Genomic DNA, 16850 nt, shown 5'->3' with positions numbered 1-16850 from the left:
GTTCCGTATTTTATCTAACGGGTGGCATCCCAAAGTCTAAATATTCCTGTTACATTGCACAACCTTCAATGTTATGTCATAATTACGTAAAATTCTGCCAAATTAGTTCGCAACGAGCCAGGCGGCCCAAACTGTTGCATATACCCTGACTCTGCGTGCAATGAATGCAAAATGACACAATTTCACCTGGTTAATATTGCCTGCTAACCTGGATTTCTTTTAGCTAAATATGCAGGTTTAAAAATATATACTTCTGTGTATTGATTTTAAGAAAGGCATTGATGTTTATGGTTAGGTACAGTCGTGCAACGATTGTGCTTTTTTCGCAAATGTGCTTTTGTTAAATCATCCCCGTTTGGCGAAGTCGGCTGTCTTTGTTAGGAAGAAATAGTCTTAAAAGTTTGCAACGAGCCAGGCGGCCCAAACTGCTGCGTACACCCTGACTCTGTTTGCAAGAGAATTGACACATTTCCCTAGTTAAAAGAAATTCATGTTAGCAGGCAATATTAACTAAATATGCAGGTTTAAAAATATATACTTGGGTATTGATTTTAAGAAAGGCATTGATGTTTATGGTTGGAGCAACGTGTACCTAAGAGATTATATGCAACGCAGGACAGGCTAGATAAACTAGTAATATCATCAACCATGTGTAGTTAACTAGTGATTATGATTGATTGATTGTTTTTAAGTTTAATGCTCGCTAGCAACTTACCTTGGCTTCTTACTGCATTCGCTTAACAGGCAGGCTCCTCGTGGAGTGCAATGTAAAGCAGGTGGTTAGAGCGTTGGACTAGTTAACCGTAAGGTTGCAAGATTGTCAGCTCGGGGATTCAAGGTAAAAATCTGTCGTTCTGCCCCTGAACAAGGCAGTTAAACCCACCGTTCCTAGGCCGTCTTTGAAAATAAGAATGTGTTCTTAACTGACTTGCCTAGTTAACCTCTTATGGCTAGGGGGCAGTATTTTCACGGCTGGATAAAAAACGTACCCGATTTAATCTGGTTACTAATCCTACCCAGTAACTAGAATATGCATATACTTATTATATATGGATAGAAAACATGGTGTCTGTGAGTATAACAGAACTCAAATGGCAGGTCAAAACCTGAGAGATTCCTTTACAGGAAGTGGCCTGTCTGACCATTTCTGGAACTTCTTTGCCATCTCTATCTTTTACAAAGGATCTCTGCTCTAACGTGACACTTCCTACGTCTTCCATGGGCGCTCAGAGCCCGGGAAAAACCTGAATGTCGTCATCCCAGCCCCAGGCTGAAACACATTATCGCCTTTCTCAAGTGGCCGATCAAGGGACTGTGGGCTTAGGCGCGTGACCTGGCCGCCCCCGTCTTTGTGATTTTTTCCTCTGTTTGCCGAAAAGGAGATTCCCGGTCGGAATATTATCGCTTTTCTACGAGAAAAATGGCATAAAAATTGATTTTAAACAGCGGTTGACATGCTTCGAAGTACGGTAATGGAATATTTAGAATTTTTTTGTCACGAATTGCGCCATGCGCGCGACCCTTCTTTACCATTCGGATAGTGTCTGGGACGCACGAACAAAATGTCGCTATTCGGATATAACGATGGATTATTTTGGACCAACCCAACATTTGTTATTGAAGTGGCAGTCCTGGGAGTGCATTCTGACGAAGACAACAAAAGGTAATCAAACTTTTATAATAGTAAATCTGATATTGGTGAGTGCTAAACTTGCCGGGTGTCTAAATAGCTAGCCCGTGATGGCTGGGCTATGTACTTAGAATATTGCAAAATGTGCTTTCACCAAAAAGCTATTTTAAAATCGGACATATCGAGTGCATAGAGGAGTTCTGTATCTATAATTCTTAAAATAATTGTTATGCTTTTTGTGAACGTTTATCGTGAGTAATTTAGTAAATTGTTAGCAAATTCCTCTGGAAGTTTGCGGGGGGTATGCTAGTTCTGAACGTCACATGCTAATGTAAAAAGCTGTTTTTTGATATAAATATGAACTTGATTGAACAAAACATGCATGTATTGTATAACAATGTCCTAGGTGTGTCATCTGATGAAGATCATCAAAGGTTAGTGCTGCATTTAGCTGTCTTCTGGGTTTTTGTGACATTATATGCTAGCTTGAAAAATGGGTGTCTGATTATTTCTGGCTTGGTACTCTGCTGACATAATCTAATGTTTTGCTTTCGTTGTAAAGCCTTTTTTAAATCGGACAGTGTGGTTAGATAAAGGAGAGTCTTGTCTTTAAAATGCTGTGAAATAGTCATGTGTTTGAAAAATTGAAGTTTTTGTATTTTTGAGGAATTTGTAATTCGCGCCGCGCCTATCATTGGATATTGGAGCAGGTGTTCCGCTAGCGGAACGTCTAGATGTAAGAGGTTAAATAAAGGTCTACAATAAAAATAATAATAAAAAATATATACATTTTTTATTAAATAAATAAATAAATAAATATATATATATATATATATATATATATATATATATATATATATATATATATATATATATTTTTTTTAAAACCGGCCAAATCGGCATCCAAAAATACCGATTTCCAATTGTTATGAAAACTTGAAATCAGCCATTCCGATTAATCGGTCGACCTCTAATTAGCACACTGTTGCCCTTTTCCACTTCCTGCGCATCAAGGCACATCATTAGATGACACTATGTAAAGACAAAGTAAATGGATAAATACAGTTTCATTTTTGGCTAATGTGCAAACACTCTACCACACCAGGTACATAAAAATCGTTTCTCTCGTACATCTATATCTCAATGTGCTATTGGCAGTGTGGATGTCAACATACTTGCCCTAACCAAAGTAGCCTACATTAAAACATTTATTTATGGCCAAGAATGGTCTAAATCTAAAGGATATATATTTTCCCACTCCTCAGGCTAGCCTGGGCTCTCTCCTGGTTCTCTGACCCAGGTAGGAGGCTAAAACCATGCTGGCCCTGTCTACTCTCCTCACCCCAGTCTGCCCACACCCAAACAAACCCAGCTCCAGTCCCACTCCCATCCATCACGATGGCAATAGACTGCCTCTCTTCTTCCACCTCGCAAACCTTGGCTCTGGTCCACAACTTGCAAAAGCTGCCTCTTGACAACCCCCCTCCATGCTGGCCTTCTGACGAGAAGGAATTTGTCAGACAGCCAACTTCACTCGTTTCTCACTATTGCCAAAATGTTTCTAACTCCTTTATAAAACACCAATGAAGAAAGTGGATGACTGTCTGTCATCATTAAGACATCATTGGATATCAGAATGAAAGGTGTGATTACTGTATGTATGCCTCAGGACAAATGTTGCATCTCCTTTGTGGGCCAAATCAGAGGTTAAAGGGGAGAATTGGCGTACTTGGCAACATAGGCCTACACGAAATTTGTGGACACTTGAAGCGGGGGTAAAACAAATCCTGGCTTTTGTCGTATCCTGTCGACAAACTGGCAATTATCTCTCATTTTGAAATCCACTTCAACACTAAATTCTTAGCACTTGCCGTTATTAAAAAGAGAAAACGGGAAAAAGTTCACTGATCAGCGCATCAAGGACACCGTGGATTTTACTTCAGGGAGGGTTGAGTGAAACTCAACTAAATGAGCTGAGAATCCATTAATTCTGACTCTGAACAAGTGCCATGCTGCAGAGTGCAGGAGGGGTTCTCCGCTCCCCAATCTTCAGCTGTGCAGCTTACTTGCACTGGGCTGCTGCACTCATCTTCTACGACACACTGGCTTAACCTCTAAATCTATGGTAGTGGAACTTGGTGATGGGCAATAGCCAGGGCAGTTTGTTCCAGCAAATGACCTTTGAATTTAAATGGATTTACCATATCACTTTTGATTCAAAACAAAACTTTCCATATGTGATTGCCCATGGAAAAAGTGGTCAGAAAGTGACTTTTTGGACCTGAAGGCCAACACATCCAGGAGATCGAGGTACTCAAAGTTCTGCATAGCCCACCATATCATGAGATCCATGTCTTTATCACTGGAATATAAATACTTGAGTTTGATATTGTTTAAAAGCTTACAAAACAGGTTTGTCAAACTTTTATAAATTCTAGATTTGTTATTGAATAAAACGTATTAACCTTTTAATGTAATTTAAAAATGTAACTAAAAGTGGGTAAACTCAGATTTTTCAAATATTCGTATACGTTTTAGCTTGGACCCTACTTTAGATTCTCTGAGGTTTTAGTGTTGAGCCGGCCATCGGTAGAGACACAACATGCTGTTGAATACAGGGTGGGTGTCATTTCAATCGTAGAAATAGAATTCATAGAATGGACCTATCCCTTCAGACCCCTACAACACCTTTGACATTTTAAGTGAATTGTAATTTTAACTTTAATTAGTGCCACAAAGATGGCCATCGGTCCACCCACTGTGCCATGTCAACTAAAATGATCATGCCTATTGTAGTATCTATTTCTCTATGATTTCCTATGGAGGAGATATATATATATATATATATATATATATATATATATATATCCATTCAAGTAAACATTCTCTGATGTGTGGACCTCCAATAAGCTATGTGGTAACATTTGAAAGTCGAAAATGATAAATGTACTAATAGGAATATAATTTACAACTAAAACATCACACCCACCCTGTATTCAACAAAAATCTGAGATATTGTAGATAATTGACAGAATTGTACAAAAAAGAAGAAAAAAAGGATGAAAAATACAGTTTAACAGCACTGTAAAACGTATAAATTATATCTCAACCGTTGATCTTTTCCAGTGATGAAGACATGTCTCATGGTATGGTGGGATATGCAAAATAAGTCAACTTTGGCATTCAGGTCCAAAACGTCACTTTCTGAGCACTTCTACAACGGGCAAATATGTATGGAAGGTTGCGATCAAATCAAAAAGGGGCGCTGTCAAAAAGTGATTGAATTCAAATGGATTTACCCGTTACAGTAGTATGCCTCGTTGCCATTAACTTGCTGCTTGAACCAGACAGAGCTCTGCGGCTGCAGAAATTAGGTAGGATACTGATGGTCATATAGTGTATGTTTAAATCGTGTTTACAGTAGTCAGGAATGGCATATGTAGGTATAGATAAGAGTTGGGTTGGAGAGTAGAAGATGGGTAGAATATTTTTAGGTGGCATCAAGAAAGACTGGAGAGAGGGATGCTGGAGGGGGTAAGCCCTTAGTCACCAGGGACGGCAAGAATGTCAGTATCAATAATCTGTCCGACTGTCTAATTATTCCCTGACATACTTGGCCCAAGACAAAAGCTGTCCCATAACCCTGAAAAGACCTTTGAAGACTGAAAGCACATTATAGCCTAGTGAAGAGTGTGCTGGACAGCATAAAGCCTGCCCTGCTAACACTGTCTAACATCCAGTGGTGTAAAGCACATAAGTAAAAATACTTTAAAGCACTACTTGAGTCGTTTTTGGGGATATCTGTACTTTACAACAGTGAACAAAAATGTAAACGCAACATGTAAGGCTAATTTTGCAAAAATGTTGTGCACATCCCTGTTAGCGAGCATTTCTCCTTTGCCAAAATTATCCATCCACTTGACAGGTGTGGCATAACAAGAAGCTGATTTAACAGCATGATCATTACACAGGTGCACCTTGTGCGGATGACACTACTACTTTTTCCTTACCCCATTCTGACACCCAGGTGGCAACACGTGTCTCTTCATGCTTGACAGATATCTCAACTTGGATGTCCGCTCACCACCTTAAGCTCAACCTTGACAAGACGGAGCTGCTGTTCCTCCCGGGGAAGGCCTGCCTGCTTCAAGACCTCTCCATTACTGTTGACAACTCCACAGTGTCCCCCTCCCGGAGCGCAAATAACCTTGGTGTGACCCTGGACAACACCCTGTTGTTCTCTGCAAACATCAAACCAGTGACTTGCTCCTGCATGCTCTACAGCACCCATAGAGTACGACCTCATCTTATACAGAACGCTGCAGCCCGCCTGGTGGTCAACCTTGCCAAGTTCTCCCATGTCACCCCGCTCCTCTGCACACTCCACTGGCTTCTAGTCAAAGATCGCATCCACTACAAGACCATGATACTTGCTTAGGGAGCAGCAAGGGGAACTGCCCCTACCTTCCCTCAGGCTATGCTCAAACCCTTACACCCCAACCCGAGCACTCCGTCCTGCCACCTCCGGTCCCGTGGCCCTCCCACCCTTACCGGGAGGAAGCTCACGCTCAGCCCAGTACAAGCTACCCCACCAGAAATGTAGTTTCTGAGCTTCATTCTGGAGTTTCAATGTGTCTAGAAAAATGAACAGAGGCTCCAAAAACACCCTTTTATAAACAGCAAAGCTCCCAGTATCATGATGCAGGTCTTTAGATGTTGAACATAAAGTTGTCATGCCAAACGTTATAGACAATGTTATAATCCATTTTGTTTTACACGAGCGCTAAATTTCGCATATTGGCTTGCATGCATGTACTTCCTTGTTCCTCTCGCCATTGCGGGCGTGCTACCGGAACAGGTGCTAGGCAGCTAGCTAGCTAGGTTTTCAGTTAGTCACTCACAAGATCAGCCAGGCGACGACAAGGGGAAGTGAAGTAGTTTTTGTTAGGTTATTTGCTGAATATTGTTGAAAATGGTTCACAGATATGCAATCATAACATGCGACAACGCAATGAGAAAATATACTGTATATGTAGCTATCAGATCACTGCTTATCAAAACAGTTACCAATAATGCTTTCGCTTATAAACTCAGCAAAAAAAGAAACGTCCCTTTTTAAGGATCCTGTCATTCAAAGATAATTCGTAAAAATCCAAATAACCACAGATCTTCATTGTAAAGGGTTTTAACACTGTTTCCTATGCTTGTTCAATGAACCATAAACAATTAATGAACATGCACCTGTGGAACGGTCGTTAAGACAATAACAGCTTACAGACGGTAGGCAATTAAGGTCACAGTTCTAAAAACTTAGGACACTAAAAGAGACCTTTCAACTGACTCTGAAAAATACCAAAAGAAAGATGCCCAGGGTCCCTGCTCATCTGCGTGAACGTGCCTTAGGCATGCTGCAAGGAGGCATGAGGACTGCAGATGTGGCCAGGGCAATAAATTGCAATGTCCGTACTGTGAGACGCTGAAGACAGTGCTACAGGGAGACAGGATGGACAGCTAATCGTCCTCGCAGTGGCAGACCACGTGTAACACCTGCACAGGATCGGTACATCCGAACATCACACCTGCGGGACAGGTACAGGATGGCAACAACAACTGCCCGAGTTACACCAGGAACGCACAATCCCTCCATCAGTGCTCAGACTGTCTGCAATAGGCTGAGAGAGGCTGGACTGAGGGTTTGTAGGCCTGTTGTAAGGCAGGTCCTCACCAGACATCACCGGCAACATCGCCACCTATGGGCACAAACCCACCATTGCTGGACCAGACAGGACTTGCCAAAATTTCTCTTCACTGACGAGTCGCGGTTTTGTCTCACCAGGGCTGATGGTCAGATTCGCGTTTATCGTCGAAGGAATGAGCATTAAATCGAGGCCTGTACTCTGGAGCGGGATCGATTTGGAGGTGGAGGGTCCGTCATGGTCTAGGGCAGTGTGTCACAGCATCATCGGACTGAGCTTGTTGTCATTGCAGGCAATCTCAACGCTGTGCGTTACAGGGAAGAGATCCTCCTCCCTCATGTGGTACCCTTCCTGCAGGCTCATCCTGACATGACCCTCCAGCATGACAATGCCACCAGCCATACTGCTTGTTCTGTGCGTGATTTCCTGCAAGACAGGAATGTCAGTGTTCTGCCATGGCCAGCGAAGAGCCCGGATCTCAATCCCATTGAGCACGTCTGGGACCTGTTGGATCAGAGGGTGAGAGCTAGGGCTATACCCACCAGAAATGTCCGGGAACTTGCAGGTGCCTTGGTGGAAGAGTAGGGTAACATCTCACAACAAGAACTGGCAAATCTGGTGCAGTCCATGAGGTGGCGATGCACTGCAGTACTTAATGCAGCTGGTGGCCACACCAGATACTGACTATTACTTTTGATTTGGACCCCCCCCCTCTCCCTCTGTTCAGGGACACATTATTCAATTTCTGTTAGTCACATGTCTGTGGAACTTGTTCAGTTTATATCTCAGTTGTTGAGTCTTATGTTCATACAAATATTTACACATGTTAAGTTTGCTGAAAATAAACGCAGTTGACAGTGAGAGGACGTTTCTTTTTTTGCTGAGTTATGTATAAAAGACTGATTTGGCATTGTTGTCTTGTTGCCTATGGGGGGGGGGGTTTATGTCACAGGAAACCTCAAGTTTATCGACCACTGCTCCATGTCATCCAGAACCAACCCATTAAGTTGCACCACAAGTCAGTGGATTACATTGTACTCTCACAAGCTTTTCGGATTTTAACATGTGTTCGAATTTGCACCTACATCAGTGTTTCCCCAACTCTGGTTCACGAGTAACCCCCACATCACACATCTTTGTTGTAGCCCTGGACAAAAACACATGACAGGCAACCACTGCTGCAGGTAAAATGTGATGGTTTTACAATGGACAGGTCATGGATTCTATAAACGGAGAGGTCATGGATTCTATACAGGGCCATGGTCACTGGAGACATTGTCTAGGTTTAGGGAGAAGCTAATCACATTGTCATTGTTTTCATGTCTTTGTAGACTTGATGAAAGTTACACAATGTCACTCTTTCCAGTAATGCTTGTTACTGTCATTGTGCATACTTTATAATCTTATTTTCAGGAAAGGTAGACACCAGGCAGACTTAGTGTGTAAATCTTATGCGAAAGTGAGAAAATTGCTAATTGGGGTTTCATTTCTCCTCAGGCACACCCAGGTACATTATGGTTCTCCCACCAAAAAAACCAAACCCTGGGTTGCTCAGAACATTTACGAGCCATCAAAACAGACCTTCCGGGTGGACCTGGTAGAGCTGTGCTGAAAAGACGGGAGGACAAGACAGTGGTGTACAAGGTCCCGCTCTCCAATGTGCAACTTCCAATACAGCCACCCAAGAACATAGCTAGTGTTCCAAGACCAGACAAGGCCCAGATTGTAACTGATTCTGTAACTGATTCTGACTCCTGCCCCTTACCACAGTCGCTCCAAAAGGACAAAATGAACATTCCCACTCTGGAGCCTACTCAGCCACCACACAAATTGTAATCAAAAAAGGGGCGGTAACAATTGTTTGTACACTTGATGACATTGATATGCATCTTGAAACTTTGTTATTGTCATTTCATTATTATTCAGGCTATTACTTATAAATATTAAATCAACAAATTAAGAAATGCCAGTTTTTGCATTGACACAACATTAACAAGTCAAAATAAAGATCTATGCCTACCTTGTCTGTTGGCTTTTCTGCATATAACATTTTCTAATACAGATCCTATTTAGACGCACAAAACCATTCAAACCAAGTCCGATGGTTTTTTCCCCCACCTTTCCCGAAATAGTTACATAACGTCACAAACCCTGCTTCTGCTGTCATTCGATGCCAGTGGTATACGTTCTTCAACGAGAGGACGCTGTAATGAGAGACATAATGTAGCCTAAGCTTCTGAAAAGAGGCCTTTTACAAGATTCAATCAACACAGGAGCGTTTGACTCTTATTAAAGAGATGGAGTCCAGACAAGCCACATTAGGAAACTTTCTGAATGGACATATGGCCTATAGAGAGAATCAGCATACTCACGCACGCACACCCCCATGAAAGCACCCGTCAATCAAAGCCACTGGCGTATGTCAGACACAAGAGCAAATATTTCTCCTTTCCTTAAAACGTATTAAAAAAACCTAGGCCTACCTTAGGCTTTCCAGAAAGTAGATTATAAGATAATGAATTGACAATTAGCGTATGAACGGGGACATCTATGCTATAGTATGAGGGTTAAATTGACCATCATTAAAATAGAAACAAATACATGCAACATGTCCATAGCCTATTTATCAACGATGCTGATTCGAGGGGGAGAGTGTTGGAAATTGGTTTCAAATACTGTGAGGAACTACTATAAATTTGAAAGGATGTAAAAAAAAAAATGAAAAAATAAAAATAAAACAAGCAGGACTTCGTTGACTTACTGTGTGAGGTTAAGAAAAACTGCGAAGCCCAGCTGGGCACTTTCCTACATTATTTGCGAGAAGCAAGCCAAGTACTTCTTCGCGTGCTCCGTCAACATTATCAGGACAGAGAAACCAGACATGCTCATTGCTCATATGGAGCTTGTCAATTATGTTATGAAATAAACCAAAAGTTGTTTCTCACAAGTGTAGGAGGTTTTGAACTCTGCAAACAAAATTAATGAATCCATGCATTAACATAAATGAATGGTAAATTGCCTGTTTTACAAACGGTAGGCTACACGGACATTCATAAAAGTGAATTGCAGGCCGACACCGTATAGCCTAGGCTACCTTGTGGGGATAGGAGGGTGGCATTTTTTGTTGTCGTTCAGACTAGGGCAGCCAGGACCAGGCCTGACCACCGTTGATTAGTCTATAAATTAAAGAAAATATCCCGCATCAAACTATACCATGCCAAGTTGGAGGATTAATGCATTCTTTGTCCATTTGACACAACATTAGGCACATGTTGTAGGGACCAGATGTTGGAGCAGCCTTGAGGGCAGTCAGTAGCAGGATCAAGTGCAAAATAGTGTCCAGTTTTGTAACAGTGAAAGGTAATTCCCGGTGAATGACGAAACGCAATGAAAATGTACATAACCTACAAAAAGATATTTACAAAATGAACAGACTCAAAATACAGTTTTGAATATGATTCAAAAACCTAAGCCTCAAAATCAGGCCTACCCTGCCAAACCAACTATAGCAGGTTGGGGTATACCAGACTATGGACAGCCTCCCCACACAGCTCACATAGCAGAGCTACAACATAACTGAAGCTCACAGATGAAATAGGTACCTTTATACTATGAACCTTACATTATTTAATATGCCATATTTGGGTTAAATGGTAACAGACATCTTCATTATACCTACATCAACATATTCTGTCTAAATAATATGCGAGAATACTTTCCATTAATGAATAGACAATTCATAACAATAGTTCTGCAGGTCAACAGGAGGCAAAACATTACTTATGGAGCTGCGCTTCCATTATGCAGAGAAAACCGACAAGACATGGAGTTCCGAGACAAGCATAACTTCAAAACACGGGACACATTACAATATGGAAATAAACAAACTTCTTTCTCGCCAGTGTAGCAAGTGTTCATGGGCACCTGAACGTCGCATCCACTGGGAGGATTGCAAAATGGTTAATTACGGCATTTAAATATGAAACTGAAACGAGTCACGATGCAACTTGACCAAACATTTCCTCGACACATAATTAGCCTTGCGCACGGTAAATAGCATGACATTGGCAAAAGCGGAAGCAACAGTATATACATTTAGAAGAAATGAATTACTAGATATACGTGGAAACATGAACGCCCTAAACAATTTATAAGGGGAAATAAATGCTCGTTCGTGACGAGAGCTACTACGTCAGCTTCGTCACAACACCTGGCCTCAGAGCCAGAACAACCTTGTTGACTGCTGTCAAATAATGAATGAGTCAGACACCGTTTTTTTAAAGATTGATTTATATAAATTACTAGCAAGCAATGAAAACATGAATTGTATAAAAGAAAGTCCACACATCAAACATGATTTTTTTACTAATGCCATAGCCTACAGCGCTCTACACTCCCGCACCTCTAGCAATTAGCTGCTCCAGCACATAAGGACATTTTGACAGAGATGTATACTGAACACAAACATAAATGCAACAACTTCTAAGATTTTACTGAATTACAGTACATATAAAGAAAATCAGTCAATTGAAATAAATGAATTAGGCACTAATCTATGGATTTCACATGACTGGGAATACAGAGCTCTGTTGGTCACAGACACCTTAAAAAAAGGTAGGGGCGTGGATCAGAAAACCGTTCAGTATCTGGTGTGACCACCATTTGCCTCATGCAGCACGACACATCTCCTTTCGCATAGAGTTGATCAGGCTGTTGATTGTGGCCTGTAGAACGCTGTCCCACTCCTCCATTGAAGTTTCTGGATATTGGCGGGAACTGGAACACGATGTCGTACACGTCGATCCAGAGCATTGCAATGGGTGACATGTCTGGTGAGTATGCAGGCCATAGAAGAACTGGGGACATTTTTAGCTTTCAGGAATTGTGTACAAATCCTTTCGACATGGGGCCGTGCATTATCATGCTGAAACATGAGGTGATGGCGGGAAGATAAATGGCACGACAATGGGCCTCAGGATCCCGTCAAGGTGCACCTGTGTAATGATCATGCTGTTTAATCAGCTTCTTGATATGCCACACCTGTCAGGTAGATGGATGATCTTGGCAAAGTCGAAATGCTCACTAACAGGGATGTAAACAAATTTGTGGGCAGAATTTGAGAGAAATAAGCTTTTTGTGCATATGAAAAATGTAACAGGTGCCCCTTGTGCTGGGGAAAATAAAAGGCCACTCTAAAATGTGCAGTTTTGTCACACAACACAATGCCACACGTGTCAAGCATTGAGGGAGGATGCAATTGGCAGGCTGACTGCAGTAATGTCCACCAGAGCTGTTGACATAGAATTGAATGTTTATTTCTCTACCATAAGCTACCTTCAACATCGTTTTAGAGAATTTGACCGCACGTCCAACTGGCCTCACAACCGCAGACCACGTGTAACCACGCCAGCCCAGGACCTCCACATCCAGCTTCTTCACCTGCGGGATCATCTGAGACCAGCCACCCAGACAGCTGATGAAACTGATGAGTGTATGTCTTTAATAAAGTCCCTTTGTGGGGAAAAACTCATTCTGATTGGCTGGGCCTGGCACCCTAGTGGGTGGGCATATGCCCTTCCAGGCCCACACATGGCTGTGCCGCTGCCCAGTCATGTGAAATCCATAGATTAGGGCCTAATTAACTTATTTCGATTGACAATCAGACAACCCTTATATGAACTGTAACTCACTAAAAAAATTGAAATTGTTGCGTTTATATTGTTGTTCAGTATAGATTTTCCAAAGCTGGTATAAGCAAGTCCAACTCCACGCAGCAAAGACACTTGTCTTCGGTGGGCATCGCTTGGCATTGCCCACGGGTATACCACCAGTTTCCAGAGGTCCTGAGTCGCATCTCAGCTGCTTGTTGAATATCTGCCTGAGCCCCTGCCTGCTCCGTCTCGCCCTCTCCTTTCTCTGTCATCCTCCATCTGTTGAAGATCGTCTGTGTATGCCGGTTCAAATAAATAACGCTCGCCTGCAAATTCTAACATTTCCTCCTCGTATTTTCTAGTCAGACATGTTGGTTGCATAGTAAAAAACAACAAATAATTAGCTTGCTTGGTAGATTAGCGACCGGCAGCTAGCTAGCAGCTCTGCGTTTACAGTGGACACGTTGTTGTGGACTGGCTAGTGTGTTTATGAAACACGCCCCCCCCACCAACTTATACGAGCGTAGTAGTCACTGAGGTATAGGCAGAAGCGAGAGGAACAAGGAAGTAAACGCATGCACACTAGAAATTATTGCTAATAATTATCGTAAAAAAATATATAATAAACTTGTGGATAAAGTTCGGTATGACAAAATGTCATGTGTACAACATCTAAAGACTTGCATCAGGATACTGAGAGCTTTGCCATTTGTAAAAGGACATATTTGGAGCATCAGTTCATGTTTTCTGGATGCCTTGTAACTCCAGAATAAGGCTCAGGAAGTCAATTGGTGGTGGGATAAGTTTCTCAAAATCAAGTGAAATTGCAAATAAAACTGTCTGGAACCTAAAAATACAGATGAGGGTCCTAAATAGTGAAATTCCCCTTTAAGATGAATGCACTAACTTTAAGTCACTCTGGATAAGAGTGTCTGCTAAGTGACTGAAACGTAAAATCGGGCAGCCAGACGACCTTGGGGTATGTATGACCTTTGACAACCTCAGGTCAAAGGTCATACATCAAGGTCTTAATGACCCATTGGTGCCGGGCTCTGTCTCCAGAGGAACAGAGTTACAGTATGAAAAGAATGCAGAAAATAATGCAAATAATGCCTAACAGACTAATCATCAGCTAACACATGGCACATTACAGACATAACTGAGTCTCATTCACACTGACTTGGCCCACAGCTTGCTTTGGTTAGGACAGAGTTACTGCAAGAAATTTGAGAAATAACTTTGTAGGTCGGGGATAGTACATTAAATTCCTTCAGCATGACTTCATCTGGGGTTATCTTGAGATGTGTAGGCTGGATGAAGTGTTTGGTCAGCAGGCCCACGGCCCAGTATTACGTCTGATGACTGACAGGTTATCTTGGTCCTAGAAGCTGTGAATGAGCAGCTCTGGCAATCTCCCTTTCCCTTCTCCCTGAGCACTCAACTGACAGTCACACTCAGTGCCACAAAATACAGCCCTCTTTTTAGAGTCTGTTGAGACAACTGTCGTCGTGATACCCACAGCAGCTGACAGGGAAGGGGAAGCCATCTGTTAATCTCTTCCTCCTCCATACACTTTGGAAGCAGACAAGCTCATTTTGGAAATCCCCATCTCCTGTGATTAGCTAACTTAAAATGTCCATAGTTTGTTTGCTCTTGCACAGGCCAAAGCCATAACGGCCACACAGTAAACGGGCATTATGCTCCCCCTCACACACACTTAATTAGGAGAACCGGAAAACAGTCCTAGATGAATAGCTATGATTATGCTGCAATTTATGACATATGGAATCCCTGTTATGACTCGATTTAAAGACCACTGTCTTTAATCCATCTCCACCCATCCCTGGAATCCATACATGTCATGTCTTGTCAGAAGGTAACAGTGGCTGTTTCTGCAATGGGAACTCAACATGACAACAGTTTGAGAAATATAGCCTGCAAGAGTAGTTATCAGTCACCCCCCAGTCTCAGTAGGGACTAAGTCTAGGCCTATATACTGTACCACACCTAGGGAACCACGGTTAATAAGGAGTCTTGAGTACTCTTGCAAAGGCTCTTCGCCAAACCAGTTGAATAGGCATTGTCAGTACACAGGGGTATAACATTGCCTTGGTCTGTGCTGATGCCTGCCCCATCATCCCAGCATATTATCATACATCAAACAGCAACCCACTGGCAACTCCTTTGTTTACAAACGTATAATGTTTGACAGACATTTATTGTTTCTGATTCACAAGGCACAGTTCAAGTAAGCGTGTGTCATAAAGTTACCTGTTGATATGACGAGTCCTCCGGGCGAAAATCGCTGCTTGTCTGTTCTAACTGAAGGTTGAAATGAGGGAGTCGGTGTAGCAGGTTGACCCACCACGGCGGTGAGTAGTTGACAACCGCTGCCATGGTATGAGGGCTGTGGACGCTTTAGGGAAACGGTGACCTGTGTGGTCAGTCAAAAATGAAATAATGGCCTGAGCCCGCGTCATAAAGTTCTTGTTAGCAAGCGGTCCAGCGAAACCAGAGAGATCCCTGTGTCCGGATGCAGCACGTCAGACCTAATGCACTGTAGTCCAACGTTAAACTGTACCTGAGATATCGGTTGTCACTTCTGTCCTACGGTACTAACAAACGAGCAGCTAACTATATCCACTGTCCTATAACACTCCCATGTTCACTTCTGTCATGTGTAATACTAAACTGTGTCGAAAGAAGCTGAAGGAGGACTAATGGGCTACCCAGTCAACTAACGTTAACTGCACGAACAACCCCACGCAGATGACAGTCCATCCACCTTGTTGTAGTTGCCTGTCTGTCTGGTTAACTACTGTACAGATGACGTAACGTTATTTGGCTAACTGGATAGCTTCCCAACTCGACATGCAAGTAACCTCAGCTAGCTAACCGGCTAACTATTGTTGTTGAGCATTTCTACAGAACGCATCCATTCCATGAAAATACTTTTGCAAGAAAAAATGCGTAGCTAAAACATTTGATTGATTCTCAATAATTCCTTCTGGATTATAATTTGACTGTCCTTTCCTCGTTATCAGCCATAGCCAGTTGATTGTTACTTGTGTTCCAATTTATCAAGTTAGCAGCTTGCTAACTAGCTTAGCGGATATATCCGTGCTCCGTCCGTGGTTGCTCCAGTTCCATTTGCGCCCTTTGTCTTTTCTTCAATTTTCCTTAATGCTTTGATGACTACCAAGTCTTTAACTGTTTTACTAAGTTGTTTAAAGTCAACTATTCCTGTTCAATCACTAAAGATGAACAACAATCCGGTAAACTGTTCAGGGGACTACGACGCTGCAACCTCCACACCATCCGAGGCAGATTGCAGTCCCGCTCGCACCCACAACAACCCCACTCCTCACGCAGCGCCGCTGTCTCCTGTAAATGATTTGTGTGTAGTGGCCTCTGGTGGCGAGATGGTGGAGCTGCACACACCCAGGCATATTTTCAGTAAGAGCGAGTTGTCCAGTCGACCTGCTGAGTAAAGGGATAAATGAACAAACTATTGGGCTCTATCCAGGAAATCATTATGACACACACACACTGTCCAATAACAATATTTTTGAAATGATCAATTTAGAGTCCTGCTAGTTACTTGACTGTTTTTTTTCTCTCTTTCGGGATCTATTGGAGGAGAGAAATCCACAAATCACCCTTCAAACTTTTAGACCGCCTGAACCCAACGACCAACAAGTAAAAATTGCTTACAATGTAATCATATACACATTTGTATATCAATATCCAATAAATAGATTTGGTGCACTGGTCCTCAAAGAGATGTTCTTTGATTTATTTGGCTAGAGTTTTTTTCAAATCAAGTTATGGTTAGGCAGAGGTGGAAAAGTACTCGATTGTCATACTTGGGTA

General features: G+C 42.2%; 1 protein-coding gene across 2 annotated transcripts in view; it reads right to left on the bottom strand.

The window, feature by feature from the left end:
* Positions 1–16355, bottom strand: part of LOC106607330 (protein tweety homolog 3) — a 69176-nt gene extending 52821 nt beyond the window's left edge. Inside the window, exon 1 of one of the 2 annotated variants that reach the window (XM_045720546.1) lies at positions 15249–16355. In XM_045720546.1, the coding sequence (XP_045576502.1) occupies positions 15249–15374 (126 nt within the window). In that variant the 5' untranslated portion in view covers positions 15375–16355. The remainder of the gene's footprint in view (positions 1–15248) is intronic. The other variant, XM_045720545.1, reaches the window with a different exon arrangement.
* Between the last annotated feature and the right edge of the window lie 495 nt (positions 16356–16850).

This window comes from Salmo salar, chromosome ssa06 (genome assembly GCF_905237065.1).
Source record: "Salmo salar chromosome ssa06, Ssal_v3.1, whole genome shotgun sequence".
Taxonomy (NCBI): domain Eukaryota; kingdom Metazoa; phylum Chordata; class Actinopteri; order Salmoniformes; family Salmonidae; genus Salmo; species Salmo salar.
The sequence above is the reverse complement of the archived record's forward strand: the minus strand, read 5'-3'. Positions and strand labels throughout refer to the sequence as shown.